At 42.4% G+C, this 27,770-nt stretch overlaps 2 protein-coding genes across 5 annotated transcripts in view; both read right to left on the reverse strand.

Moving 5' to 3' along the window:
* ITGAE (integrin subunit alpha E) overlaps positions 1–7,225 on the reverse strand; it is a 63,384-nt gene extending 56,159 nt beyond the window's left edge. Inside the window, 1 exon segment of the mRNA XM_025476050.3 lies at positions 6,632–7,225. Coding sequence (XP_025331835.2) covers positions 6,632–6,665 — 34 coding nt within the window. The 5' untranslated portion in view covers positions 6,666–7,225.
* A 511-nt stretch (positions 7,226–7,736) lies between these two features.
* NCBP3 (nuclear cap binding subunit 3) overlaps positions 7,737–27,770 on the reverse strand; it is a 38,752-nt gene continuing 18,718 nt past the window's right edge. For 2 of the 4 annotated variants that reach the window (XM_025476054.3, XM_025476058.3), the window contains 10 exons: positions 27,517–27,645; positions 27,224–27,300; positions 26,369–26,477; positions 23,915–24,014; positions 23,519–23,622; positions 21,433–21,724; positions 19,250–19,404; positions 18,279–18,440; positions 17,033–17,195; positions 7,737–16,563 (listed from right to left, as the gene is read on the reverse strand). In XM_025476054.3, the coding sequence (XP_025331839.1) occupies positions 16,455–16,563; positions 17,033–17,195; positions 18,279–18,440; positions 19,250–19,404; positions 21,433–21,724; positions 23,519–23,622; positions 23,915–24,014; positions 26,369–26,477; positions 27,224–27,300; positions 27,517–27,645 (1,400 nt within the window). In that variant the 3' untranslated portion in view covers positions 7,737–16,454. Of the gene's footprint in view, positions 16,564–17,032; positions 17,196–17,495; positions 17,647–18,278; positions 18,441–19,249; positions 19,405–21,432; positions 21,725–23,518; positions 23,623–23,914; positions 24,015–26,368; positions 26,478–27,223; positions 27,301–27,516; positions 27,646–27,770 lie in introns of those variants that run through there. The other 2 variants (XM_035720399.2, XM_035720400.2) reach the window with 2 other exon arrangements.

The following is a 27,770-nucleotide window of genomic DNA, read 5'->3' on the forward strand; positions in this document are numbered from 1 at the left end:
GAAAGGAGGCTAAGAGCTGGCCTGTGTGTTAAGCACTGGCACTTTCTATGGTGGGCCCCCCTTTGGACTCTGAACGCAGTCCAGGTACACAGTCGGTACCAAATAAAAGTTTATTGAATAACTGCATAGGGATGCCTGGGTGGCTCAGTGGTTGAACAATTGCCTTTGGCTCAGGGCGTGGTCCCATCCGGGATCCAGTCCCACATAAGGGTTCCTGCATGGAGCCTGCTTCTCCTTCTGCCTATGTCTCTGCCTCTCTCTGTGTGTCTCTCATGAATAAATAAATTTTAAAAAACCCTGCATAAATGTATGAACTTTCTTGAAGCCAATATGATGAAAATTTGTATTATTCACAGTGTCCACAAAATTGGGAAAAGAATTATTCTGGTGAAGCATGAAAACAAACAGAAAAACAGAAAAAAAATTCCCAGAATACTTTCTTCAGAAGAACAATGAATGGGGCAGCCCGGGTGGCTCAGTGGTTTAGCACCACCTTCATCCCAGGGCATGATCCTGGAGATCCCGGATTGAGTCCCATGTCAGGCTCCTTGCATGGAGGCTGCTTCTCCCTCTGCCTGTAACTCTGCCCCTCTCTCTCTCTCTCTCTCTCAAATAAATAAATAAATAAATAAATAAATAAATAAATAAATAAATAAATAAAATCTCTTTAAAAAAAAAGAACAATGAATGAAGGCAGAGTAGTTAAAAAAACAACAGCAGTGAATGAACAAACCTGCACCCCAAGTTACTTGGAGCTGTTATTTGTGTCTTCCCTGCCACCACTCAAAGTAGAATACAGAAAACCTAATCAGACTGTGAGTAATTCCCTGTTTGGGGGTCATAGTTCACTGGGAATTGGATGAGAACACCAGAGCCCTTCCCATCCACTCAAGTGTACATTGCCCAAGTGCTTTTTTTTTTTTTTTTTTTTTTAAGATTTTATTTATTTATTCATGAGAGAGAGAGAGAGAGAGAGGCAGAGACACAGGCAGAGGGAGAAGCAGGCTCCATGCAGGGAGCCTGACGTGGGACTCAATCCTGGGACCCTGGGATCATGCCCTGAGTGAAGGGAGATGCCCAATCGCTGAGCCACCCAGGCGCCCTGATTTGCCCAAGTCATCCTTGTGTCCTATGCTCTTTGGCGATCTCCTGCCTCCTTCCTCACCCTCCCCCACTCACCTCCTCCAAGAGGCTTTCAGATCTCCAGACCTCTATCTAGGCACTCTGTACCCCTGCAAGCCTTTTATCACAAACTGAAATTACCTTACTCATCTCCTTGTTCACTTGCTGCCTGTGACTGTTTCCCCTGCCACCACCAATGAGTCCCTTGAGGGGGAATGAGGTGCTCGATGAGTGAAGGGGGCTTACAGACACCCCTGCAGCCACCTACCATTCTCCAGGAATACAGGAGGACTGGACTCAGGTTCCTTGGCTCACTTTATGACAAGCTCTGTGTTTCTTGTTGAGCCAGGTTGGGGTAAGCAAACTGACTTGGAGAGAATTAAAAAGTAAGAACTAGGGGTGCGCCTGAGTGGCTCAGTCGGTTAAGCTTCCGACTCTTGGTTTCAGCCCAGGTCATAATCTCAGGGTCCTGAGATGGAGCCCCAGAGCCCTCAGGGTGAATGGAGTCTGCTTAAGATTCTCTCTCCCTCTGCCCCTCACTGCCCTGCCCCCTATTCTAAAATAAATAAATTTAAAAGGAAAAGTACTACTAGCTTCTTACAGTGGGTGGTTGGGAGGCTTTCGTTCCCATTTTACTGTGTGACTGACAGCCAGCCATGGTTTGAAAGCCCTGAGGTAAGCCCAGTCTCCCCACCTGGGCATCTGTGGCATCTCCCTGCCCAGCTCGATGCCCCCTCTGCCAGGTCGGCTATCCAGCCACTTCAAGCTCCTCTGTATCCCACTCCCTGAACACCAGCCACAATCCTCCCACTTGTGGGCCTTTGCAGGAGCAGTTTTCCCTGAGCAGCATGACTTCCTGGCTCTCACCTCTGCCCCACCCTTTGGGGCCCTACTCAGGCACTCCCTGCTCCAGGAGCTAGTCCAGATTCTCAACCAGAGTAACTCACTTGTCCCTGAGCCCCCAGCACATCCTGCAGTGTGTCTGATTCCGACTAAGTCCTGTGTAGGTCAGAGTGATCTGTGATTAAGTCTGTCTCCCCCCAAATGCAACCTGAGTCATCTATGACAACTGTCTTCCACCAACCACAAAGCTCCATTCAGTCTAGGGCCAGACCCAGAAGTATCCTGGAAATGTCAGAGTAGGCCAGAGATTCCTGTTTACCACTCCCCCATGCTGTTCCAGTTTTGCCTTATTCAACTGAGGGATCTTGATGCAAGATCTTTATGAGGTGGGAAAAGGGAGGAGATGAACAGGGAGACAATCACAGCTACCCTCCCAGAGTACCTGATTTCTTCCAGTATGGTGCTAAGGCTCAGAGAAGTTGAGTGATTTGCAAATTGAATACTTGTGCTTAGGGTCCAAGTCTGCCTAATTTAAGCCTTTAGTAAAGGCTGGAGACACTGGGGCAGGCGGGGGTGGGGGGTGGTGGTAAAGAGGGTCACAAATGGCCGGAGAAACTGGGCACAGCTCCTGCTGAGCAGAGCTCCTAGTTGTGCCAGCAGCTCACTAAGCCTGGGCAGAGCTCTGACTTAGATAGCTGGTAATTAGGTCAGTGAGAATGTCCTGTGCAGGCACAGTGGCATACGAATGTGTGTAGAGGGGGTTTACCGTATTCACTGAGCTTCCCCAGATACCAGCACCCACTCTGAGAGCTGGTCAGGGATCTGCCAGCCATGGGCCACCTTGCTACAGCAGGGCCCTCTAGGCCCCTGACATTTTACCTCTGCTTGGGCTGTCACGATATGGCGTAACCCCTTCCTTTCCCACTGAGTCTCAGAAAATAGAGCACGGGCCCTAGTGGGAGATAGTCTTGTCTTCAAATCCTTGTTTTGCCACAGAGTCACTGGAGGACCTTGGGCAGCACCAACTGAGATAAATGGCTGTGCAGAGCAAAGAGGGCAATGCCTGCCCAGCGGCCACTGGAGGCTCCGTACGTGGGCGCTGTTAGTGATATAACCACAAGGGAGGGCCTGTCATGTTCTGACAGACAGCCTTAACCTCCATCTCAAGCCCCTCTTGTGTGCTGTCAGATACAAGAGCCCAGCCAAACCAAAGTCTGTCACCACACTACCCACAGGGCTGCTTCTCCCAGGCTGTCTCGAGCCACATAGGCCTGCTGAGTAAAAATAAGACCCTCCTTTCATCCTGTCAGCCAGCACTGCCTCCTCCCTCAACCCTCTATCTTTCCCCAACACACTGGGCATTTCATTTTTTAAAAATTTATTTTCTTTAAATTCAATTAATTAGCATATAATGTATTATTAGTCTCAGAGGTAGAGACAGTGATTCATCAGTTGCATTTAACACCCAGTGCTCTCACGTAATGTGCCCTCCTTAATGCCTGTCACCCAATTACCACATCCCCCCACCCACCTCCCCTCCAGCAACCCTGATCGTTTCCCATAGTTCAGGTCTCTCATGGGCATTTTAAATATACATTCTCACAGCACTATTCTCAGTTTAGCAAACTCAGGCCCAGGGGCAATGGTTTGTCCAAATTTACACAAGGAGCTATCTGTAGAACCGGGACTGGAGTCACGTGTCCTGATACCCAGCACAGAACACCCAGAAAGGGGGAGCTCATGCCTCAGAGCCACATGCAAGGTGCCAGTCCCACGGGGCAGTTCACCTTCAACCCACCCACACTGGTATTTCACAAAGGAGCCTCATTGTTTCCCCTTTCTCCAGGATTTCACCTTCCAGCATGCAAGTCTGTTGTCACTCTGCTCAAGAAGCTATGGCTTCCCATTCCCCTCAGGGTGAGGTCCAAGCTTCCGTAGCCTGGTACTCTTGACCCTCCACACTCTCCCCATCACCACCCTGGACCTCTCCAGCCCAACTGCTCACATGCCCCCCATATACATCTGGTTCCCACACGGACCACAGTCCATACCTGGCTTGTCCACAAACACTGCACTTCTCAGATATTTTGCCTCTGCCTGGAATGCCCTTTTTTCATCCCCCATGTGTGATAGTCAAAGCATCCTCAATAGGCCCACTGGCTGGGGATTAGAGGGTTTGTTGTGAGTGCAGCCTGCTTTCTCTTCATACAGGGGCCCCCGGACAGGGACACTGTACTCTCAACCTCAGGGTCGAGCATGTCCTTGGGGGACAACGGGGTGTGATGGCAACCTTCTGTTCCCCATTCAACCTTCGCCTTGCATCTTCCTAAACAGACTCCTCACTTTGTCAATACTGCTTCTAAACAGAAAGCCCCCTCCCCCCAATCAATCTATACTTGTTAAAGACCTCCATTCTCAGGGCCACGTTGGGCACTATGGTCCCTCATCTCTAACAACCAAGATCTTCAGTCATATATTTGCACACAAGTATCAGGGTATGCCCTGGGCAGAGCCAGGCCTGACATCTTCCCACACCCCATGACTGCTCCACAGGGCCACAGGCTGCAGCCTTAAGTTGGGGCAACAGCACAGCAGGCCCTACACTTCTGGCCCATCTTCACCACTGTAAGGTGACCCACAGAGAAGTGAGTGGCTGCGGTCATAGACTGACCTGGGGATAGCAGGCTATATGGTAGCAATGCAAGATGTGGTTACACATGGGGGTATGGGCAGCTCCAGGGTTGTAGTATGTCTGTGTATCTGCTCCTGAATAGAAAACTCTTAGACAAATGATATCATCTTATCTCCTCTCACAGATGTGAAATGGACATCACCACAGTGGGTGGCTTGGGAAGGGTAGAAGGTCAGGGTCAGGCCAGAACAGTCTGGATTTCTTCCAGTCTTGGGAAGCCCAGCCAGGCACAGGATTCAGGGCCCTGAGCCTGAGTCATAATCTGAGGGGTTCCTCCCATCTTCCCTGCATCTCCTTGTCACTTTCTCCCCAGCCCCTAAGACTCAGCATCAGTCACATCTCCTCCAGGAAACTCTTTAGGATTGGTCCATCCCCCCATCCCACCTCACAGCTTGGAGCAGAACTGTCACAGCTTCATTTCTCCCACTCAAGACTAAGACTGGGGCTGCTGGGGCCCTGCTCTCACACCCTTTCCCTAGCTTAGCTAAGCTATAGGCTAAGTGATTTTATTGCAAGCCTGCTCCTTGCTCTCTGCTGTCCATCAATTTTGGGACTGTTTGATAAATGTCACCTGGACTGACATTGCTAAAAAAGGCACTGGGGCAACGGGTGGTCATGCCAGAGGCTACAGGAAATTGGCTAGCAGGAGCCCAGAATGATGCCAGGATTAGCACCCCAGGCTATGGGATATTCTAGAGCTGGGAGGCAGGGCAGAGGCCAGAGCCCCATTTCTACACATACTTGCTTATAACTTTGGACAGTCACTGGGCTCCCTTATCTCCAGTCATCTCCTCCTTTCTGGGAGGATGAGGGCCAGAGTCTAGTCTAAGTATCTTTTTCGGACATACTTGGTGATGGGGGAATCAAAGTCATAAGCCATAAAAAGTGTGAGACCCTCTCTACACTGGTGCATGTGACTGAAAATAAAAGAAGGCAAAACTGTAAGATAAGGAAAAGGAAGTTTGACAAAGCTTTGACCTTTTCATAAAACCTATTGTGAATATCAAATTAAAATGTGTCCAAAAAAAAAAAATGTGTCCAAAAATGTATGCTTTGCTTGTGCCCTATACGTTTGGTCTGCCTCCTGGTGACCTAGCCCCAGGGTGGATGCTAATTCTGAGTTCCCTCCAACAATGGATTCGGCTTTCTCAGGTACTGTCTGGTGCTTACTTGCTGGCTCCTGACCATCCTTCAGGGAGAACTCCATTTCCAAGCCTTGAAACATCTGCCTGATTTCCATCTCGTTCTTCTATCAAGCTTCTGACCAATGCAGGAGACCCCCAGGGAAGCCTGTCCAGATCACCAGGCTGGACCACCCTAGTTCCGGCTTGACCTGAGCAACCTCCAGCGGCTTGCTGACCATGACCATGCTCAATCTTGTCCCTGAAGCCTTGTGAGCAGGGGCAGGCTCATGGCTTGGCTTGCCCCAAGTGGTTTCCATGGTAGGTTTAAAGGCCAGAATGGGACCCCCAGCTGGAAGAGGAAGTGCCCCCCGTCACCCACACGCAGGTTCTCATACTGCCCTAATGTTAGAAACAGGAAGCAGACTCCCCCAGTGCATTCACTTTCTACCACACAGACATATACCCACCCCAGTCTCTCCTCAATGTTCATGTGCTCAGAGTCCCCACCCTCATCAGCTGAAGCCCAGTCTGTGATGGAAGGGTGCTCTGTTGGGCAGGGTGAGCATCATCAGTGTCCATACTCTGAGATCAAACTTGCACAGACCCAGGGTGGGGAGGGGAGGCTGGCTGGAGGAGGAACAGGGTGGCAGAGCTCTGGAGTCTGAAGCCACAGGCTGTCAGCACTGTTAATAGCCTCAGAAGCGCCTCTGAGCAAGGCTGGGGATCTAACTCTGCAAGCAAGAGCCCCTCCCTGAGGGATTCCCTACTATCTCTGACCTCCCAGAGAGAGCCCCATTTAGACAGACAGAGGCACAGCAACCCCTTAGGGCAGCAGGTGAGGCTGACTTACTGGTCATGTAGAGCAGAGTGTGGAAGAGCCACATCCTAGCTGGAGCAGAGGCAGCGCGTGGACCTCGGCCTCTTCAGCTTCCCCTTCTCAGCTTGGGTGGCTAGGAGGCGGAGACAGAGACACAGAAGCAGGGACCCACAGGCCAACAGGCACTTTCAAGCAGACACAGATGTTCCCACTGGTACATAACTGTGCGGCTTCCTCAGCAGTTGTGGGCTGGGTCTTGGAAGCCCTTCTCCATCACCCACACTTCTTGGAACAGTGAGCTGAGGTTTGGCCTGGAAACACAGCTCTGGATGTCCTCATCAGATGTGTGAGTGCAGTGGTATTAATCCAGTCATTGTTCATCATTCACGTGAGTGAGTCCCCGTCACCAGATGCCTCAGCCCAGCACCCAGCCCAGGGTTCTTAGCGGTGGTTGCCTCAGCCATGAGCATGAAGTCCCCTTCCCACTAGAAGTACCCCCACCGCTACAAATGGGGCTCCTGCACCTGGCCCCTGCACTCAAAGCCCTGAGGCTATGGTGGGCCTGATAAATGTTAAGACTCCATGCACTGACTGAAATCTCCGCTTCAGTGATTCAGCTTGGCTGTGTTCTCTTTAAAACCTGGCTACAACACCATGTGGGAACTAACTTAACAGAGCTCTGGGCTACCAGGCAGAAGACATAAAATTCCGTAAATCTTTCTAGCATATCTCTCATCTAATCTAACACCCCAAAAGAAATACTGCCAACAGTCTGCAGTCATATTTAAAAGCTAATTTCACAATTTGTCAAATCTTCCTTTTGTGACCAAGACTGTTTACTGTCACAGAAGCAAGTGTTCCTGCTTCCCAGATTGCTGGAAAAGCACAGCAGTGCTGTCCAACAGAACTATGTGATGTTCTAGATCTGCCTTGTCCAACACAGACTACTGTGGCTACTAGGTCCTTGAAATGTTATCAGTGTAACTCAGGAACTGAATTTTAAATTTTATTTAATTTTAATTAATTTACATTAAAAAAGGCAGGAGATTCTATTTCTCTCACATGAATGTCTGCATCCCTAGGGAGAGCACACTGAAAATGTTAACACAAGTGTTAAAGCAGACAAGGGTTGACTTAATGACAAGATGAAAATTAATTTTATTTTGTTTCTCACATTGAAAGTTAGCTTGGCCAAAGTCTTGTGGAGCTTGGTGATATTTTTTCATTGTCTGCGTTGGTCTGACAAAATATCTACAACTAATGTGACAGTTCCTGATGCTATATAGTTGCTTGAATAGAGATTACAATTCACCATTTTTGACACTGTCCAACACCTAAAAAAACTGAAGTTCCAGGTCTGCATCTGCCTGTCAGATCACAATGAAGACCATCTAAATTGACTTAACCCTGTCACAGGCCAGAGTCCTGGCCTGTTTTCTACCACTCCGGGGCTCGGTGACTTTCTCCCTACCCCACACTTGTTTTGAGTGCCAGAGACACTTGGCAGAGCCAGAAGAGGCTCCTCTCCCCACCCCAGGCCACAAAGCAGATCAGCAGTAGGGACACACAAGAACCTAGGACTGCAGCTTGCTCAACATTTCTGAGAGCAGGACTTCATGTCTGGAGTATGAACTTCAGGGCACCTCAGGAGGCCAAGCCCAGCTGATGACTGGAGGCTGCACAGAGTGCAGGGCCATTTCTGCATCTTTGGAGACTCCTAAAATGCTGACTCAGACTGCATTCCTCAAAGATGTATTGATCCAAGCTTGCTGGTGTCAGCATGGTAGAACTCTAATCATGAGCACACATAGGCCCTTCGAGCCTACCTGACAGTAACTACGGTCCCCAGAAATCCAAACTTAAGACCCCGTGGACAGGGCCAGACTATGCTCTATAACCCTTCCACTCACAGCCTCATACAGGTTCTAGACAAATGGCAAGGGACCGATCTGAGGGACATTCTACAACATAACTGGAGTGAACTCCAAAAACATCAGTAGCATTAGGCAAGGTTAAAGAATTGTCCCAGGTTAAAGCATACTAAGGAGAGGAAAACAAAATGCAGTGTGATCCTGGGCTGGAAATTAGACCAGAAAAAAAGAAAAAAGAAAAAAAGAAAAAAGAAAAGCTTTAAAAAACTTTATTGGGATAGTTGGCAAAATTGAAACATGTAACTGAAGATTAGATACTACTGTACTGATCAGATAAAATTATACATTTCCTGAATTTGGTAACTACATCATAGTCATGTGAGAGACCGTCCTTACTTCCTAAGACTTTAGGAAATGTATACTGAAATATTTAGGGGTAAAGGGGCAGTTGTACGTACGCCACTCTCAAATAATTCATGCCTTAGAGGTGGGGGTTAGGGGAGTAAAGGGGAGGAAAGAATGAATGATAAAATATGGCAAAATGTTCTTTGTCCTATCCTTGAAACTTTTCTGTAATTTTGAAATTTTTTCAAAATAAAGCCTTAAAAGTTACAGGATAAAGACCTGTTCAGCAAGAAGTAAAAGAAATGCTGTCTTGAGTGTGAGTGGAAAGCTCTGATATCTGCACTCACCGGTGGATGGGGGGCTGTTCCCATAGTCCTGCCTCATCATCTCTAGGCACAGAAGATGTCCTAACTACCCACTGGCCTTCTGAGTCCTGGAAAGCTGGAAAGAGGAATTTGGAAGGAATTACTGAGACAGGACACAGTAGAAGACAGAGCTGGCAAAGAGGAGCTGGAGGAAGTCTGAGGAGCAGCAGGAATCACTACCACTGATTGAGCGCTAAGGGGGTAGTGCCAGACTCAGTGCCAAAGGCCTTTCATGCACAGACCTCATCTGATCCTAAGAGCCACCCTACTTGGTTATCTTGATTTCCCAGATCACTTGTCAAACATCATATGGCTAAAAAAGGGCAGAGCTGGGACTTAAGGCAGGTCTATCTCCTCCAGTACCAGGACTCTGAACTACTACAACCCTACTACTCTCACACCCAATGGGTCTAAATCTCTCCCAGTTGAGCGTTTAAAAAGCAGAGACCTGCTTTCTCATTTCACAAACATATACTGGGATTTTGCATTAGTGGGGATCATGGACTGAACTATGTGTCTCCTGTCAAATTTGTAATGTTGAAGCCATAACCCCTAATGTTGAGTTTACTTGCAGATAGGGTCTAAAGGCCCTAAAGGAGATAATTAAGGTCATAAAGGTAGGGCCCTAATCAACAGGCTTAGTGGTCTTAAAAAAGGAAGAGAGAGCTTTTTCTCCATGTGCGTTTACCAAGGAAAGGCCATGTGAAGGCACTATGAGAAGATGGCTGTCTGAAAGCCAGGAAGAAAGCGCTCATTAGAACCTGCCTATGCTAGCTAGCACCCGGATCTTGGCCTTTCAGTCTCTAGACTGTGAGAAAATAAACTTCTGTTGTTTAAGCCACTCAGTCTAAGGTATTTTGTTACAGCAGCCCAACCTAATACACTGGACTACCTCCTAAAAAAACCTCCCAAATAAAACATTGAACAGTGTGTGCATGTGTGCGTGCATGTGTGTGTGGGATGGTGGGCTTGCTTAGTAGGGAAGAAGCTAGGGAGAGGATCCTCTTGTTCTTCTGTAACTGAGGGGTTGGTTTATGGACCAAGGGTCCAAGGGCTTGGGCCTCTTTCTTGCCCCCACTCCCTTCCTCTTCAACTTAGGCTCCTAAATGTCTTTGGAAAAGCAGAGCAAAGACCCTAGAACTAATATTAGCAATAGAAAGAAACCTGGAGACCATCTCAGTTGAGCCCTTCATCTGACAGAGAGGGCAACTGAGGTCCAGAGAGGTGAAGGGACTTGTTCAGTCTTTTCCAGTTTGTGTGTGAGGAAAAAATGAACCCTCAGGGCTTCAGGCCCAGTCTCTAATACTATCCTATTGGACCCTCCCCCAAAGACACTCTACCTAAGCTAAAAGTGCCACCTCCTGTTCATAAGCCTTTTGAGTAATCCTTGCTAAGGCAAGAGGGGATGCATCACATAATTAGACACACAAAAAGCCAGGAAAGGTCATGGTCATGTCTCCTCTCCTGCCAATGATGGGGGCCTCTTGCCTTCACTAACCTACACCAGTGAGGGGTGAGGGTGATAGGCAATTAAATACAAAGTTTCAACTACTGAAGAATCTGGTCATGCAAACAGGGCCTCTGAGTTGCTCAGGCAAAAACAGGCAAGAACTCTAGGGCAAAGTATTGACTTTGGCAGGTTAATATCACCCATACTCCAGAGTTTTATTTATATAGCACAGGAAAGTCTCACTTCAGTGCCTCACAATCTGAAATAGGCTTTGGAGCCAGCATTTCCCTAACTGCTTCCGGGAACATCAAAGTCCTATTAAATGTTCATAGAATTTCATTTTTAAAAAATGCTACCATATTTTTTTCTTCTCAGATTTATTTTATAAACGTAAGAAAAGTTCTGGATTTTCGTTCGTTAGATTATGCAATAACAATCTGCCTTAAAGCAACTGTGATATTCTCAAAATTATCAAAAACATTCTGTCCTTTTAGTTCTTAGAGGAAAAAAAATGCCTTTTCTCATTTGCTTCGTGTTATATAAAGCTTAAAAGCAAATACTTATACACCAAATTTATTTGTACAGCAATTAATTAATCTGTGACACCATGATTTGTTAATATTAATGCAAACCGCCCATTAGCATTTCAGCATAACTTTAAGAATGCTTCAAATGAGAGGTGGAATACTACTGCAGGCAAAAGAGCTGCTGCCTGAACAAGTTATTTCTCTTCGCCATCTCTAGATTACAACACATTCCTTGTCAATAAGACTCAAAGCTAAAGACTGGCTCAGCAATCCTTCTTGGGGGCCTCTCATCCACCTGCCAGCTTCCTTCCCTGCTCTTCTGGGGCAGACGAATGCTTTCCAAAAAAATATTCTACACGATTCTCTAGCAAATCCTTTATACACCAGGTAAACTTCAGCTTAGATATGGCCAGATCATCAAAATTTGAATTTTATGGACGTCTAATTAATGAGATTTTTTTTCTTATACAAGTACAGTTTATGCACTTCTGAATAATCTTCCTCTTTTTCAATCTGGTAGTGTCAGCTACAATTTGACTACCCTGCAAAGGAGTCAGAGCTGGGTTGTTTACCATAATTCACTCATTTACCAAACACTTTTTAAGCACTACTTACTCTGGACTGGCATGGTGGGAGGATACAGAGATAACAATCATGAAGACACCTGCTCATCAGGAGCTTACAGGCTAACAGAGAAAATAAAATGAACATCAAGTATTGTGTGTACAAGGCAGAAAACAAGGACTAGCCTTTAAAGGGATCCCCAGGAATGAAGCTGTTCCTGCAGCTGGGGGATTTATATGTTTACCACGTTTATAGATAACTTGCCAGGTGCCATGCATGGTTCTAAGCCTGGAGAAACCGCCATGAACAAACCAGACATGGCCCTTGCTCTCATGGAGCTTACAATCTAGCAAAAAGACAAACTAGGAAGAGGGAATTACAATTCAGTGTATAGGTGTGCTGGCTTTGGGGGACGGGTATAGAAATTCGGCATCATACGCACATTTCACGTAAGTAAACACAATGGTATATTTTTCTGAGAAAGTTTAAAAAAAGACAAGGATAAAGGAAAATAATTTAAGTCACTTGGGCCATTTCACCTGCGCCTCCATTCACATAAGGTAAGCTTGTGCCCTGCTGCTCCTGTGGCTTGTTACAGTTCCCAAGAGCCTCTTCAAAAGTGAGTTGCTTGCCTGAATGAGTTTAATACCTAAAAATAAGTGGTTTTTTTTGCAAAATACGGCCGACAACTTCATCTGGAGCTCAACCAAAGAAAGTATCATCTGTTCCCACACAGGCAGGAACCAACAGCGCTGGATCTCACAATGCTGGTTTCAACATGGCACCTTCCTCAAGGCTTCCAAGAAGAATTTTGATTACACTCTATTTTTATCTTAGGTGCCTGTATAACTCAAACCTGGAATGAGCAGTCTCATTCATGGCAGTACTGTAGGATATATAGCAGGGGCCACCATAACCTGGCTCTGGAAGTTGGAGGCAGCTACCTGGAAGGGTCTCTAAGTCCTGAGGGAAAAGAGATGGCAAGGCTCAGGTGGAAGGAGAAAGGTCCAGGGGAGTGTGTCACTGCTGGAGAAGAAGAGCACTCAGCAGAGTTTGAAAGGCTGGTGTGATCAAGATGATTCCAGGGAACTAGTAGGCACAGGGCAGGGAAAGATGGGGAGGATGGGGAGAACAGGCCAGAGATACCAGAAGCTAGATTTTGTTATGCCTTGTGAGCTATCATTGGAGTTTGGAATTTATTCCAAGGGCAATAGTGAAGTTTTGGAAAGTTTTAAAGCAGAAGAATAATGGATTAATAACTTTCTTAAGAAAGTTCATTCTGAAGCACATGAAAAGATGTCCAACATCATTAGATATCAGGGATATGCAAATCAAAATCACAATGAAATACTAATTCATGCCGCGAAATAACAGGTATTGACGAGGATTGCGGAAAAACTGGAGCCCTCATACACTAATAAAGAAAATGGAAAATGATGTAGCCATTGGGATAATAGTCTGGCAGTTCTTTATTTTTTTTATTATTATTTTAAAATATTTTATTTATTTATTCATGAGAGACACAGGGAGAGAGAAAGTTAGAGACACAGGCAGAGGGAGAAGCAGGCTCCATGCAGGAAGCCCAACGTGGGACTCGATCCTGGGTCTCCAGGATCACGCCCTGGGCCGAAGGCGGCGCTAAACCGCTGAGCCACCTGGGTCTGGCAGTTCTTTAAAAGGTTAAGACAGAATTACTGTGCGACCCAACAATTCCACCCTTAGATATATAACCCAAGAATAATGAAAACATGACCACCCCAATGCCTGTACATAAACGTTCCATAGCAGCATTATTTGTATCAGCCAAAAGTGGAAACAACCCAAACGTCTGTCAACTGATGAATAAATAAAATGTATTGTATTCATACAATGGAATATTATTAATAAAAAGAGTACTAATATAGGCTACAACACAGATGATCCTCAAAAATATATTTAGTGAAAGAAGCCAATTACAAATTGCCACAAAGTGTATGATTCCATTTACATGAGTGTTCAGGGGGACATCCATAGAAACCAAAGGTAGTGGTTACCAGGAAGGAAGAGGGACTAGAGAATGACTGCTAATGAATATAGCATCTATTTTTGGTGATGAAAATGTCTAAAATTGACTGTGGTGAGGGCTACACAACCCTGTGAATACACTAAAAGCCACTGAGGTGTATACTTTTTTTCCTAAAATCTTGTATTTTTAAGTAATCGCTACATCCAACGTGGGGCTTTAACTCACAACCTCAAGTTCAAGAGTTGCATGCTCCTCCAACTAAGCTGGCCAGGTGCCCCTGAAGTGTATACTTTAAAGGAGTAAACTGTATGCTATGTAAATAATAGCTGAGTAAAGCTGCAAACAACAAAAATTCATCCCAGCTGCAATGCACAGGGGTATGAGGCAAAGATCAGGGAAGAGACTGTCACAGGGATGGAGTGGGAGAAGACAGGGATTAAACTAAGGGTAGGGGTTCACAAGACCAGACTAAGGGGCCAGAGTTTGGAAGGCTGGAGGGCTTGTCACAGGTTCTACAAGTTCTCCTGGGCAGTTAGTGTCTCTCCCAACGGGGAGAGTGGGAAACAGAAATGAGGTATCTGCAATTACTATCAAGCAGCAAAAATGTATTTGAAAACTCCTATGTGTAAAAACTAAGAAGAATATAGGAAAGTGTATAGCCTTGCTGCCCAGATGCATAACGAGCACCCTGGCACACTGAGCTGCCACTAGGGGAACTGTCCACCCTCACTCCCAAACTCTAAAGAAAGGGCCTGGGCATTCAAAGCCCTTACATCAACATGTAAGATATTGCAAGATCTGAGTGCCTGAGTGTGGACCAAGAGCAAGAGAAGAAGCAGGCAATGACAACTGGGGGAAATAAAATCTTTAAAGATACTTTTCTGGGTTCTGTGTATTTGTAAGAATTGCAGGGCTGCTGACGTGGGCATTTTTCCTGATTAGATCAAAAGCCCAGTTTTATCGTTCCAATTTTAGTATATGTGCTGCCGAAGCAAGAACAAAGGCCCAGTTTTGATTACATACCACCACCGTTCCAGAAAGCTTTCCCTGGTCTCCAGCAGGAGACTGGGAAGGGCTATTAAGGCCATGGGACAGATGGGCCCAAACTACTGGTGGAAAAGGTCTTAACTGGGAAACAAAGAAGAAGGGTTTATGAACATTGCTGAGACTATACCACAAGGACATCTCTGTCCCACTAGAAGACCCAGAGACTAACAAAAATGGGATGAGGGTGAATCTCTGTCTAAAACCTTATGTGTGCCCTCAGCTGTCTTCTTGACCCTCCCTACACCTGCAACGGAAACCAGTGCTGGCCAGCCCACCACAACCATTGCTTTGGGAAGAGTAAAACACCACTGAGATGCACCAACAAAGTCAGAAGCTCTGGTACCACCAGCCTATTCATTTGACAGATGGGAAAACTGGAGGCCCAGGCTCATGGAACAGAAACCAGACGTTGCCATCCAGGTCTCTGACTCTTAGGTCCTTGTCCATCTCATTTTACCAACTCCTGAAACCTAGCCCCTTCTCAAGGACCTGGCTCTCAGCTGCATGCTCCACAGGACAAAAGAAGTGAGAAACCTCAGAAACATTAGGACTCAATTGTCAGAGAACCATCTCTTTTTTAGAATCCTATCAGGAAGCAGAAACATACTGTAGTTATAGTCTCTAATCTTTCTAAAGGGAGTGAAAAGTAGGTTAACCAACCAAACATGGTACAGTTGTTGTAGTTCTCAAGTCCCATGGCCCTTTACTTCCTTTTTTAGCAGTTTTCTGGATTCAATCACACCACACTGTAATCAACTATCAATGAGGCGATTAGCTCACTCAAAAGTAAAGATCGTTAGAATCCAGGGCTGCACCATGTACCGAAACACTCCAGACAGGTGAGGAGTTGTGACATCACAAAGGGACAAAGGCTTACTATCGCTAACTCTTAAGTTCTAGTGAATTGAAGTGAAACACTATTTTTATGCCTGCAGAGGAATACAAACATTAAATACTTCAAAATAAAGATCAAATAGGAAGACAAAATAATCTACTGCCTTTAAAATAATCTGAAAGGAGTTTAGAAGTAAATGTGAAATAAACTGAAATTTCTCTAACTATTATCTTACTTGCCAGTTTTAAAGGTATCTTCAGGTGCCAGAACTTGGAAATAGAATAAATACTAACATATCACTTCTGAAGTGATAATAAACAACAGGACCCCATCTCAGATGGATGGGTTTTTTTCCTACAGTGGCCAAAAAGCAAGCTGAACATTATATACAACAGGCAGACTATACAATTAGGATCATTTAAAAATAATGAGACTCCTCTCTTTGCCTTCTTCCAAAGTATATAATATATATTTAACAGCACACATAAGACACCACTTGAGCTTCCCTTGTAGCCAACAGGAAGTATTTTCACATATAAAAATTAAAAATTTAAACTTTTAAATCATTTATATTTTTGAACATAATACAGACTTAAAAATTGTTCAACATTAACTCATGACCCCACCCCAGCACAAAAATCCACCCGAAATCCAGAAGTCACAGTTTTTTGTTCCTAAAAATCCCACAGCACTGAATTTGATCTTCACTTCAAGCTGATTGCTAAGAAGAGGCCCCTAACAGAAATCCCCAGGGAGAAACGGAAGCACGATCGATGCTGCATCTCTTATCTACCTGGGCGGCACCGGTGCACCTCTGAGGTCAGGTCCATGAGATTCGGCCCCCACACTAGGGTCCTGGAAGGGTGAGCTGGCAGCTTCCCTCATCTTCCCCCTCGAAGGCTGTCCAATAAGCACCTGGGAATTGACTTTTCTTGGGAAAAGGGTGCTGGTAACAGCTGTCAGGGCCAAGGCAATAGTGAGAAGTTCAGTTCTCTGCTCTTTGGATGAACTGTGTAAAACATTTCTTTAAAAGACATAATGTTAAAAATATTAAGAAAAACGTCTACAAAATCTGGAGGGCTGCCTTTTCCTCAAAGGGTAAAGCTTGTGGGATAGTGGGGAAAGAATTGAGGGCCCAGAACTCAAACTCTGCAGCAAAAGATAGATAGATGCCCTTCAAAGCATGTCACGTTCTTAACATGTCTTGCTATAGTAGCAAGAGCTGAGGGTGACTGTGTAAGAGCAAGAGGGGCGCCAACTCCTGTGGGGGGAGGGAGGAAGGTTTCTACTGTGCACCCCACCCTGCAGGAGAATGTCAGACTTTAGGGCAGCTGCCATCAGCCCCAAGGGCATCAGGACTCTGCCTCTGAACCAGAGGTGCTTTCCCGACTAACTTCAATCTGGAGAGATGGTAAGTTATCTAACCGGCTCTTCTTTTGGCGAGACTGTTCTTTCTCCTTTATCAGAGCCCCCCATGCCCTTTGCAGCTCAGAATCATCTTCCTCAGTGCCTGGCGCCCTGTGATCCACCTTCTTTGTGTTCTTTTCTTTGGTCTTGGGTGCAGATCCTAAGCGAGTCCATAAACTACCTGTTTGGGTGAGAAGGCATTTCAGTTTTGGTGGTCAATGCTGACAAGCAGGGTAATACAGAGGAAGCAGGGACACTGTCAACACCTGATGCACAAAAGACACTGGGAAAGGGTCTGTGGCTCCTGTAACCTTTGTACAGCATTAGGAAGGTAATCTCATTTCTCTGGTTATAGTCCTCTGCCTGGAAAACTGAGGGATCTGGACCAATGGGGACAGTTGGGGACATGTGCCTCTCATGCATATCAGAGTCACCTGGGAGGCTGCTTATGCTACACCTGCCCCTCCCTGGTGAGACTCACCATTCTGTGTAGAGCTTCATTCTGCCGGAAGTGGGCCATTCCCAGATCATTCCCAGCTATAAATTCTGCAAACTGATAGGCCTGCTATACTGTAAACTTTCAGAGATTTGGCCCACTATTCATTAATTTTTAAAATGTACTTTACTAATATCTAAAAATAGAAAAATTATGTGTTTATAATTTCATAGCATACTACACTATAAGGCTATTAAGCATTTTATTAATAAAGAATTTAACAATGTAATAAAAATGATCATAATAAAATCCTGTATGAACAAAGAATACATATATGGACAAAGACTTGAATAGAAACTTAAGACTAAAAAATATTCGTGCTAGGGCAGCCTGGGTGGCTCAGCGGTTTAGCACCACCATCAGCCTAGGGCATGATCCTGGAGTCCCGGGATCGAGTCCCACATTAGGCTCCTTGCGTGGAGCCTGCTTCTGCCTCTGCCTGTGTCTGCCTCTCTCTCTGTCTCTCATGAATAAAAAAAAAAAATCTCTTAAAAATAAATAAATAAATAAATAAATAAATAAATAAATAAATAAATAAGTAGTATTCGTGCTAAGCAGAAAGAACCAAGGCTGATTTTGTTTTTTCCATTTTCTAATTTTCCATTACCCTTATTATTATAATTATGACAATGACTGTAATGGAAGAAGAAAAATAATTTATTTTCGACATATGCTATTTCCTGCCTTTGACTAACAAGGTATTTCCATGCTACAGTCTGCTCTTACCCAGTTCCTACTCCCCCCCCCTCAGTTTTAAGTGTTACCAACCTGATTTCTTCTCCCGAGTATCAGAGTAGAGGCCTTTAACATCTTGCCTGGGAACACCCAGCCTACTATGTACATCAGAAAAAGGCTCTCTCCGAAAGACTGGGGTACTACTAAAAGCCTTTTCTGGAGAATATGGTCTTTTTCCTAACCGCTGGCGTATATCTAGAAAAAGAAAAAAAAAGTTTTACTATGACCAATCATGTGTGCTTTGCTATTGATACTGTCAACCTGAGATCTCTAGAGGACCTCGTGCCAAATCTCCTCAAATGAGGGCAAAGTACCTGACAAAATCAAGCTTCTAAAATCCTTCTCTCTATATAATCAGTCTGGATTTCCCTAAGAGAATTCAGACATACAGGCTTTCAGTGAGAAAAAAATTCTCAGCTGACTGCTCTAGAAAGGAACTTCTGAGGCAAAATTAACTCTCTACAATTCCCCCAGTAGACCTACCTCCCCTCTATGCTCCCACAAACTACTTCTTACAGACCTATCAGAGCACTTACTCCATTCTGTTTTGGAGTGGAATTACCTGAATGTGTGCATTCATGTTTCTCCATCTAAGTTCTATGATGACTTGCATCCCCTCCAGAGATTCCAGCATTCCCAGCATCTAACCCAGAGCCTGGCACACAGCAGGCAAGGCCAAGTACCCACTCTGCGACTCTGCACATGTATACCATCTAGTTCAAATTCTTTACCATTTATATAACAACTCAACTTGATTTCTATTATTCTTATGTATAAAGTATATCAATGACATATAAAGTAAAATAATTGGGACAAAAATATTGAAGGCTAGTACTGCAAATTTATGATTATTTTTCATGTCTGAAAGTTCTACTGCCTAACCTCAAATTTAGAGGTGATGAACTATGACAATTAAACCAGTTCATTAAGGGCAATGCTTAATCCAAGGACCTATCTCTGCCTTGATTTGCTTTCTGGAACTCAGAAACACAACTCAACAATACCTGATTTAGTATTGCTGCCTTGTGGCCGTGGACGTGTGTGCTGGCGTTTTTCATCTAACAGATGTCGGACATCTACAAATTTCTCAGTTGGTAATTTGTTACCAATTCGGTTTTTGATATTGCTTGTAGATATAGTATCTGCCCTCATGGAGTTCCTTAAAAAAAAAAAAAAAAAGGCACAGTTACTACCTCCAACTGTGGGACAATGCCTACACAATAATCTCATGTAATTTGGAGAAAATAATTTAAGCAGCCCAATCTAATACAGCCAATATCCACTCATAAATACCATATACCAGTAATTATTTCCTTACAAAAATCATGATCAGCCTGCTATAAAGAGACCAATCAGCACAAGTAGGTTACTGAGTTTTCCAGGGTGGTTTCCACAAATGATATTGTAAACTATCACAGAATATGTAATTGCAAGTCCCCTCCTTTCTGAGACAAACATTAAGTAAGGCCTGCAAAGGGCTAAGGGATCTCTGTGCACCCAGGCTGTGACTTCACTATAGTCAAGATGCGACAGAGTCTACAATCTCTTTCTTTAAAGAACAAACTTCTCTGTTATAGACATCTGCTACCATGCTAGGCACCAGCATTATTCTGGCAGCATCCAACATTGCAAAGTTCTCTGAAAACTAAAAATAAGGATATGAACAAAGCCATACAAATGAACCAGATTGAACTGTTTTTCTTTTCCCCAAACACACTACCAAGAACACTTAGAGAGAATACCCCTATAGATGCCAACTCTTTGAGCTGTGCACATGCCATCTGCCCTCAGGAATCTGCTCATCCCCAATAGTCATCAAAGAAATACACATTAAAATAACTTTTTTTTTCTTGGTCCACAAAATTAGCAAAACTTACAGTGATAAGACTGATAACTATAGAGGTAAAAGGTTATAAAGTGATTAAAATCTTTTTGCAACGAAATTTAGCAAAACCAATTTTTATTTTAAGATTTATTTATTTTAGAGAGGGGGAGGGAGAGAGAGAGAGAGAGAGAGAATATGTGAGAGGAGGAGTGGGTGGGGAAGAAGAGAGGGAGAGGAGAGAGTCTTAAGCAGACTCTGCACTGAGCCTAACATGGAGCTTGATCTCATGATCCTGAGAACACGAACTTAGCCGAAACCAAGAGTTGGATGCTGAAACTGTGCACCCAGGCAACCCTAACACCATCACATTTTTCAACATATATGCAGCTCTGTGCAATAACTGGAATTCAAGAAATTTATCTAGTTAGTGCAACAGTAAGATATATTTTAATTTTATTTATTTATTTTTTAATTTTTTTCTTCTTATGATAGAGAGAGAGAGAGAGAGAGAGAGGCAGAGACATAGGCAGAGGGAGAAGTAGGCTCCACGCACCGGGAGCCCGACGTGGGATTTGATCCCGGGTCTCCAGGATCACGCCCTGGGCCAAAGGCAGGCGCTAAACCACTGCGCCACCCAGGGATCCCTTAATTTTATTTTTTAAAAGATTTTATTTATTCATGAGAGACACAAAGAGAGGCAGAGACACAGGCAGAGAGAGAAGCAGGCTCCATGCACAGAACCTGATGTGGGACTCGATCCCGGGACTCCAGGATCACACCCTGAGCCGAAGGTAGATGTTCAACCGCTGAGCCACCCAGGCATCCCAATAGTAAGAAAATAGAAACCTAAATGTCTATCAATAAGGGATTGACCAAATAAATCATGATATTTTCAAACAAAGGACTATATCTGGATGAAAAAATAGAAATCTACACTATATTAAACAGGAAAAGCACACTGCAAGACAATATAAATACAACTTCATTTCTGTAGAAAATAGAAATCTACACTATATTAAACAGGAAAAGCACACTGCAAGACAATATAAATACAACTTCATTTCTGTAGAACTCTGGAATTTCTCCATGTGTTAGGTATATGCATAAAATTAGCAGGAAAGTTATTCACTCGACTGCTAAGTCATGATTTTAGGAAAGGATAAGATTATGGGTGATTTTCACTTTCGGCACTGTCATTTTTTTTCTGCACTGTCATTTTTATAACAATGATTAATTCTTGTATATTTAAAGGAAAAATCTGATGCAACAGATAAAATTATAAAATTAAGAGTTAAGAGGAAGTTAGGAATTAGTATTTAAAACAAAATTAAAAGCATTGATAAAAAGACAAAATATTTTCACCTAATATTTTTCAACTGAGATTCCACTTCATCAGCATACATGGTCATTTTCATGCTTTTCTTTGGTGAAGGAGTGGAAATCATTTTCAGTTCTAGATCATAGTCCATTTCATCGGAGTCTGAACTGCTGGCACTGGACTGCCTAGATGTGCTCCGCTCCCGGGTCTGCTTGAGAGCTGGGAGCTCCTCATGGTACTCTACTACCACCCTGTCATCTGCATCCATGTCCTGATCCTCCTCCTCCTCTTCTTCCTCTTCCTCTTCAATGGGTTCCTCTGGAACATTTACTAGTCCTAAGAAATTTAACCAAAAAACATTAGGAAAAGCACTAAAATTAATGAATCTGATTTTCTGCTCTATATTGGTGACCTTTTTAAAAGGTGGTGTTCCCGTGCCCGAGATCTTACTGGAGTATTATCTGTATTAGTGCCAATCTAGTTGCCATTCTGATACCTAAAATAGAAGATTGGCTAGGTAAAGTATGATCTAGCAACCTGATGGAATATTATAAAGTTATCTAAAGTACAGTTGTCATTATTCGTGAATTCTATATTTGCAAATCTGCCATATTTATTTGTAACTCTGTATCAACACTCACAGTGTTTTCATGGCCATTTGTGGACATGCACAGAGTGTCAAAAAAAAATTGAGTCACCAGATGTGCGTATTCCCAGCCGAGGTCAAATGAGACAACACTCTTTCTTGTTTCAGCTCTCATACTGTAAACAAGTGCCCTTTTTTGGAATCTATGAAGTGCCATGTTTTTCATATTTTTGTGGCTTTTGTTGGTGAGTTCACTTAAACATTTAAAAAAATGGCTTCCGGGTATAGTGTCAAAGCTGTCTAGTGTTTCTAAGCACAAGAAGACTGTGATGTGCCTTACAGAATAAATTTGTGTTAAGTAAGCTTTGTTCAAGCATGAGTTATAATGCTGTTGGCTGTGAGTCCAATGTTAATGAATCAACAATATGTATTTAATAAGTTATCTTTAAACAGAAACACACAGCAAAGAAGGTTATATACTGATCAGTTGATGAAAATGGTGACCAGAGTCTCTGAATGTTTTAGTATTCACTATATCAATGATCACAGTGACTTTATAGAACATAACCACCATGAATAACAAAAATCAACTGTAACTTTAGAGTTCATGGAAAAATGCTTGTAAAGTAGGACTAAAAATATATGTTCACAACAATTATATTTGTTATGAAAATAGATAAGGAAAATATAAAATGAAATAAGTTGCTTATAATAAAAGTGCTAGAATTAGGGGGTGATTTGCTTTTCAATTTCTTTAATCTAAAGATTATATGATAAAATATCTTAGAATTTGAAATTGGTATAACCTGTAACTGTAACAGAAAAGTATGTGCATTTTTTAGATGCAGATTTCAAATATACAATTTTGAATATATACATTAAATAAAAACGAGACTTCACCTGTCCGTTACAATGATAAACATGTATGCATATTATCCTATGTTTGTATGCTGACTTAGCAGTTCTACAAAGCATGTAGAAAATTCTATAAGTTAGATTAAAAATAAAAACAAATCTTTATAAAAACATAATGAAAACGGTTCTTTTATAATATGCACCAAAACAAAGGAACAAAGGATGGACGGAACAAAAAACAAAATGAAACCAAGTCGTGATATCTCATTTAACTGAGACATTCGTGTACACAAGCCAATAAGCATAAAACACTAAACGTAGCAGTCTATTTTCAACATCAAAGAAACCATAAAATCAAGTCATATGATAAAATAACTTAAAAAGTTTTCATGCAGCTTTTGATATTAATAGTAGAAAAATTAGATTGCTACAGAAAATTTTCTTTCAATTTCTCCTATGTCACATTTGGCCCTTTTTGTTAGAACAGCTCTTATTAAATCATTTGACCTCTTTTGTATGGGCAATTTAAAATTAATTGTGACTTGACTTACTTTCCTATATGTTGGCAGAGGGTGAGGGCAAGGAAGAGAGGATGATAAAGTTTGGAACCTTAAAAGACTGTATTAAGAATAAGAATATGATTTCGGGAGCCAAACATGTGTCTACCCAAGAGCTGAGCAGGCAACTACCGGAATGTCGGTGTTTATAGGACGTCAAGCCAACGTCATCCCCAATCAGGGCTCTCTTCTTGATCACATCCCGCTGAATGCGACGGGAATGATATCTTCGCTTCCTGCAACATTCCAAAATAAGCACATAATCAAAAACCAATAGGAAGGACCTTGAAATCCACTAATTGAGTTTAACTGTACACCGATGCAATGTTAGGTGCTGAAACAGACATTTTACATGAAACTAAAACTTGGCCTTTCATACCATTTAACCCACAGTTAAGAATCTTGAACTTTCTTCTTGTCTTCCTTGAGTCCACACATAGTGCTGACATTCCACTGCAGAATACCAACTGAGGGATTAAGAAAAGCTTAGGTACTATTTAAAATTGTATTTTAAAATTTTGGACTCACCAAGAATTACTAAGAATTCCTTTCATGCCTCCGTAATTTGGATTCCCATATTTCATGTAATACTGACTTCTTCTGGCTGCTCCAAGTTCCTTTTTGTCATCTAAAAATTAATTACGACAGTTACCTAGGATTTTGCATTGGTATGAAGACAATGTTGAATGGCTAAAAAAAATGTTTTCCATAGTTGGGATCAGATCAGCACAATCTACCAACAAAAGGGAAAGATACACTACAAATATTCACTCTCAGTGCCTACAAAAGCAGAGCAGTATAGAGGGGGTGGAGTAAAATACAGAGATGAATGAAGTTAAGCTAATGTTAAGGAGCTGACCTCATAGAGAAAACACTGCTAACAACAACAACAATACAACATACAAAGTTCTAAGAAGCTTAAGAGAGCTACAGTCAGTATAGCTGTGCGGGAATAAAAAAAGCTTTCTAGAAGAGGTAGCATTTTCACTGTCTCCATGAAAGATGACATTCATTTCTGAATGACAACACTCCAATAACAAAGAATTAATGTTAAAGAAAGAGACTATACATAATTCCATATATCTGGTAAAGCATTTTTTCCAATCTATCATGATGTTCTCAAAATGGCTTAAAGAAAACAGCATAGCACCATTCACTTAGAATGCATTCAAATAAGATACTCTATAAACATAGAAAAGATCACTTTTGTCAAGTTAAAATGCCAGTCAATAGAAAGAAAAGGTGGTCAGTGATCACACACATTTTCGTAACAGGTCTTTGCTAGCTCCTGGGGCACTCATGGATTACAAAAGGTGAATACCAATACACATGTATCTGGTGCTACACGTAAATAGTGGCACAAGCCAACAAGTGCACCCTTTAAAAAAAAACATGCCCACTAGCTCCTTGGAGAAATGGCTGATTCCAGATCTGGGACAGGGAAAGTACAAGTCGAGTCTGGTAAAACGAGATGTTATACTGTGCCATAAAGTAAGAAAATGCTCAAAGAATCATGAATGCATGTCAAAACAATAAAGCTTAAAGGGGCTCCACTGGCCAAATCCAAGAAGATTCATAAATCAAATGAATGATAGGAATGAATGATAACCCACTGAATAAGACTCATGAATCTAAACAGAAAGAAAGAAAGAAAAGAAAAGAAAAGAAAAGAAAAGAAAAGAAAAGAAAAGAAAAGAAAAGGAAAGAAAAGAGCAAACTTCTTACAAAGCAGAATGCCAAATAAAGAAATGTAGAGTTAAAAAGTCATCAATGGATGCTGAGTGGAATTATGAGCAAAAGTCTATTTACATAATCTTGAAGTACCTCCCACAAATTTTTATATTAACAAATGGAAAAACAGGAGAAACCTTAACCAAGTGAGAAAAGTTAACATCTCCATAAATGGGACAAGTAAATATCATGTCTCCTAACATATGCACTGAAAATGATATAACAGCACTTCTGTGGTACTCTTGCCTAACACGCACAATTTGATTTAATCAGGAGGAGATATCAGACAAACAGAAACTGAGAGGCAGTCTATAAAATAATGAGCTGAGGGGATCCCTGGGTGGCTCAGCGGTTTAGCGCCTGCCTTTGGCCCAGGGCGCGAGCCTGGAGTCCCAGGATTGAGTCCCATGTCGGGCTCCCGGTAGGGAGCCTGCTTCTCCCTCCTCCCGTGTCTCTGCCTCTCTATCATAAATCAATCAATCAATCAATCAATCAATCAATCAATCTTAAAATAATTTAAAAAAATAAAATAACGAGCTGATAGTCTAAACATGTCTCAGTCAAGAAAAATAAACCAGGGAGTATTCCATATTCAAAATTCATATATATTTTAATGCACACCAAAATCACTGTGCAGAGAGTCTTACAAATTGAAGAGGCTTTTATTTTTTTTATTTTTTCTTTTTTTCAAAGATTTTATTTATTTATTCATGAGACACATACAGAGAGAGAGAGGCAGAGACATAGGCAGAGGGAGAAGCAGGCTCCAATGCAGAAGCCCAACATGGGGCTCGATGCTGGGACTCCAGGATAACCCCCTGGGCTGAAGGCAGGTGCTAAACTGCTGAGCCACCCAGGGATCCCCTTAAGAGGCTTTTAACTCCTTTGAGAGAATGGCACTATTAGTAACGTCCAGGAAGATACTGCTACGATGAATAAAAAAGTATAACTTTAAAATGTTTTCGTAGTTCAGATGATAAACTGAACAGTACAGAGGACAAACTAGCTTTAGCAGAAAATAACTTCCTTTAGCCAGAAATCACAAAAACTATGCAAAAATAGCTAATATTCACCTTCAAAGTCTGAAATTCAACTCAGACAGCAAGCCATCATTTCACAAGCATAGAATATTATTGTTTGAAGGGACTCTAAGATTACTTGACCTAACTTCATATTCAAAAGAGATGGATGTCACTCAAAAATAAATGACTTAGATTAAAATTAAAAATTAATGCCAAATAACACATTTACCTTTTGTAGCAAATCTCATGAATAACCTATTTCCTTTTGCAAGTTTGTTAGCTGGACGAAGATCATTTCTTAGCAGAGACTCTTCTTCTACTTGAGACAATGTGTCCAACTTAAGAAAAAAGAGCATTTTCAATACAAAAATTACATTTTCTTTCATATTTATTCAGTAGCAAAGCCACTATCGAGAAAGCATTTTTAACAATTCTTAAAACAAAACAAAACAAAACAAAAAAACACAATTCTTGAAGCATGACAGCACTGATCCTCTGAGACACTGTTAAGTCAGAGGTCTTCCCTGAACACCTTGTCTGAAAGAAGAGTCTCCATCATTCTCTACCTGCTTACCCTTCTTTTCTCCATAGCACTCCTCACTTCCTGACATTACATATCTGTGCATCTGTGCATGGTCTTTCTTCACCACTAGAATGTATGTTCCAAGAAGGGAAGGACTTTGGTTTTATGCTATATCCACAGGACCTAGAATCTGGTATATAGTAGGTACTCAGTACTTTTTAAATGAATACACTTTAATATTTCCAACAATAGCACATGTCCCATTAGGAATATTCTGTCACTTACTTTTTCTTAATTTTACTCATTAGATAACACTTCAAAGTATGTCTCGACAAAACAATGTTTTTATTCAGAAGTATGAGTGCTAGTCTAAAAATCTCAAGAAAAATCACTTTTTACAGCTACATGAACTTAAAGGCCAGGATCCTGGTATACCCTCAAAAGGTCTAACAGTAAAAGTCAGAGGAAAAACACAACTTACTATGTCCTTAAGCCTTAAATAAAAGACAGTAAGCAATTTTTTACACTAAAAACTTATATATATCTTTGCCCATTACTAACCTCTATATCGCTTGAGTTCTCATCTTCAACTTCTCCTTCTTCAGCCTCCTCATCATCTGAACTGTCTTCTTGCTTGTCTAAAATGCAATATAAGAGACAAGATGAATCTTAACATAACTTCATCTCGTGTAACTTAAAAGTCCAGTACTATCTCCTATTTATTGATGATCCAAAGCATCAGAGCTTATTTTAGAAATGACAATGAAATGCTATATAAAGCTCTGCACAGAAACCCAAATCAACAGTGTAAAGAATAGGACTTTTCAGCCCAAAAGTTCCTCCTGTGTTGTTACCTGTTTTACTTTTCTCAGATGACCTGTCCTCATTGGCATCCCTGCTTCTTATTTTATCCAGGGCTGGCAGAGAGCTCATATTGATAAGGGCTCGTGTGGCTGTCATTTCATCCAGCCAAACCACATTACCTAAACAAAATGTAAAATAAAACATTACATCACATCCAAATGGTAAGTTTTTAAAAAAACAGAGACTGCAGTACCTTCATTGCTATGGCTTCATCTAGCTCCAGATCAGTAACAGTAAACGTACA

Source organism: Canis lupus, chromosome 9 (genome assembly GCF_003254725.2).
Source record: "Canis lupus dingo isolate Sandy chromosome 9, ASM325472v2, whole genome shotgun sequence".
In the NCBI taxonomy this organism is placed as follows: Eukaryota; Metazoa; Chordata; class Mammalia; order Carnivora; family Canidae; genus Canis; species Canis lupus.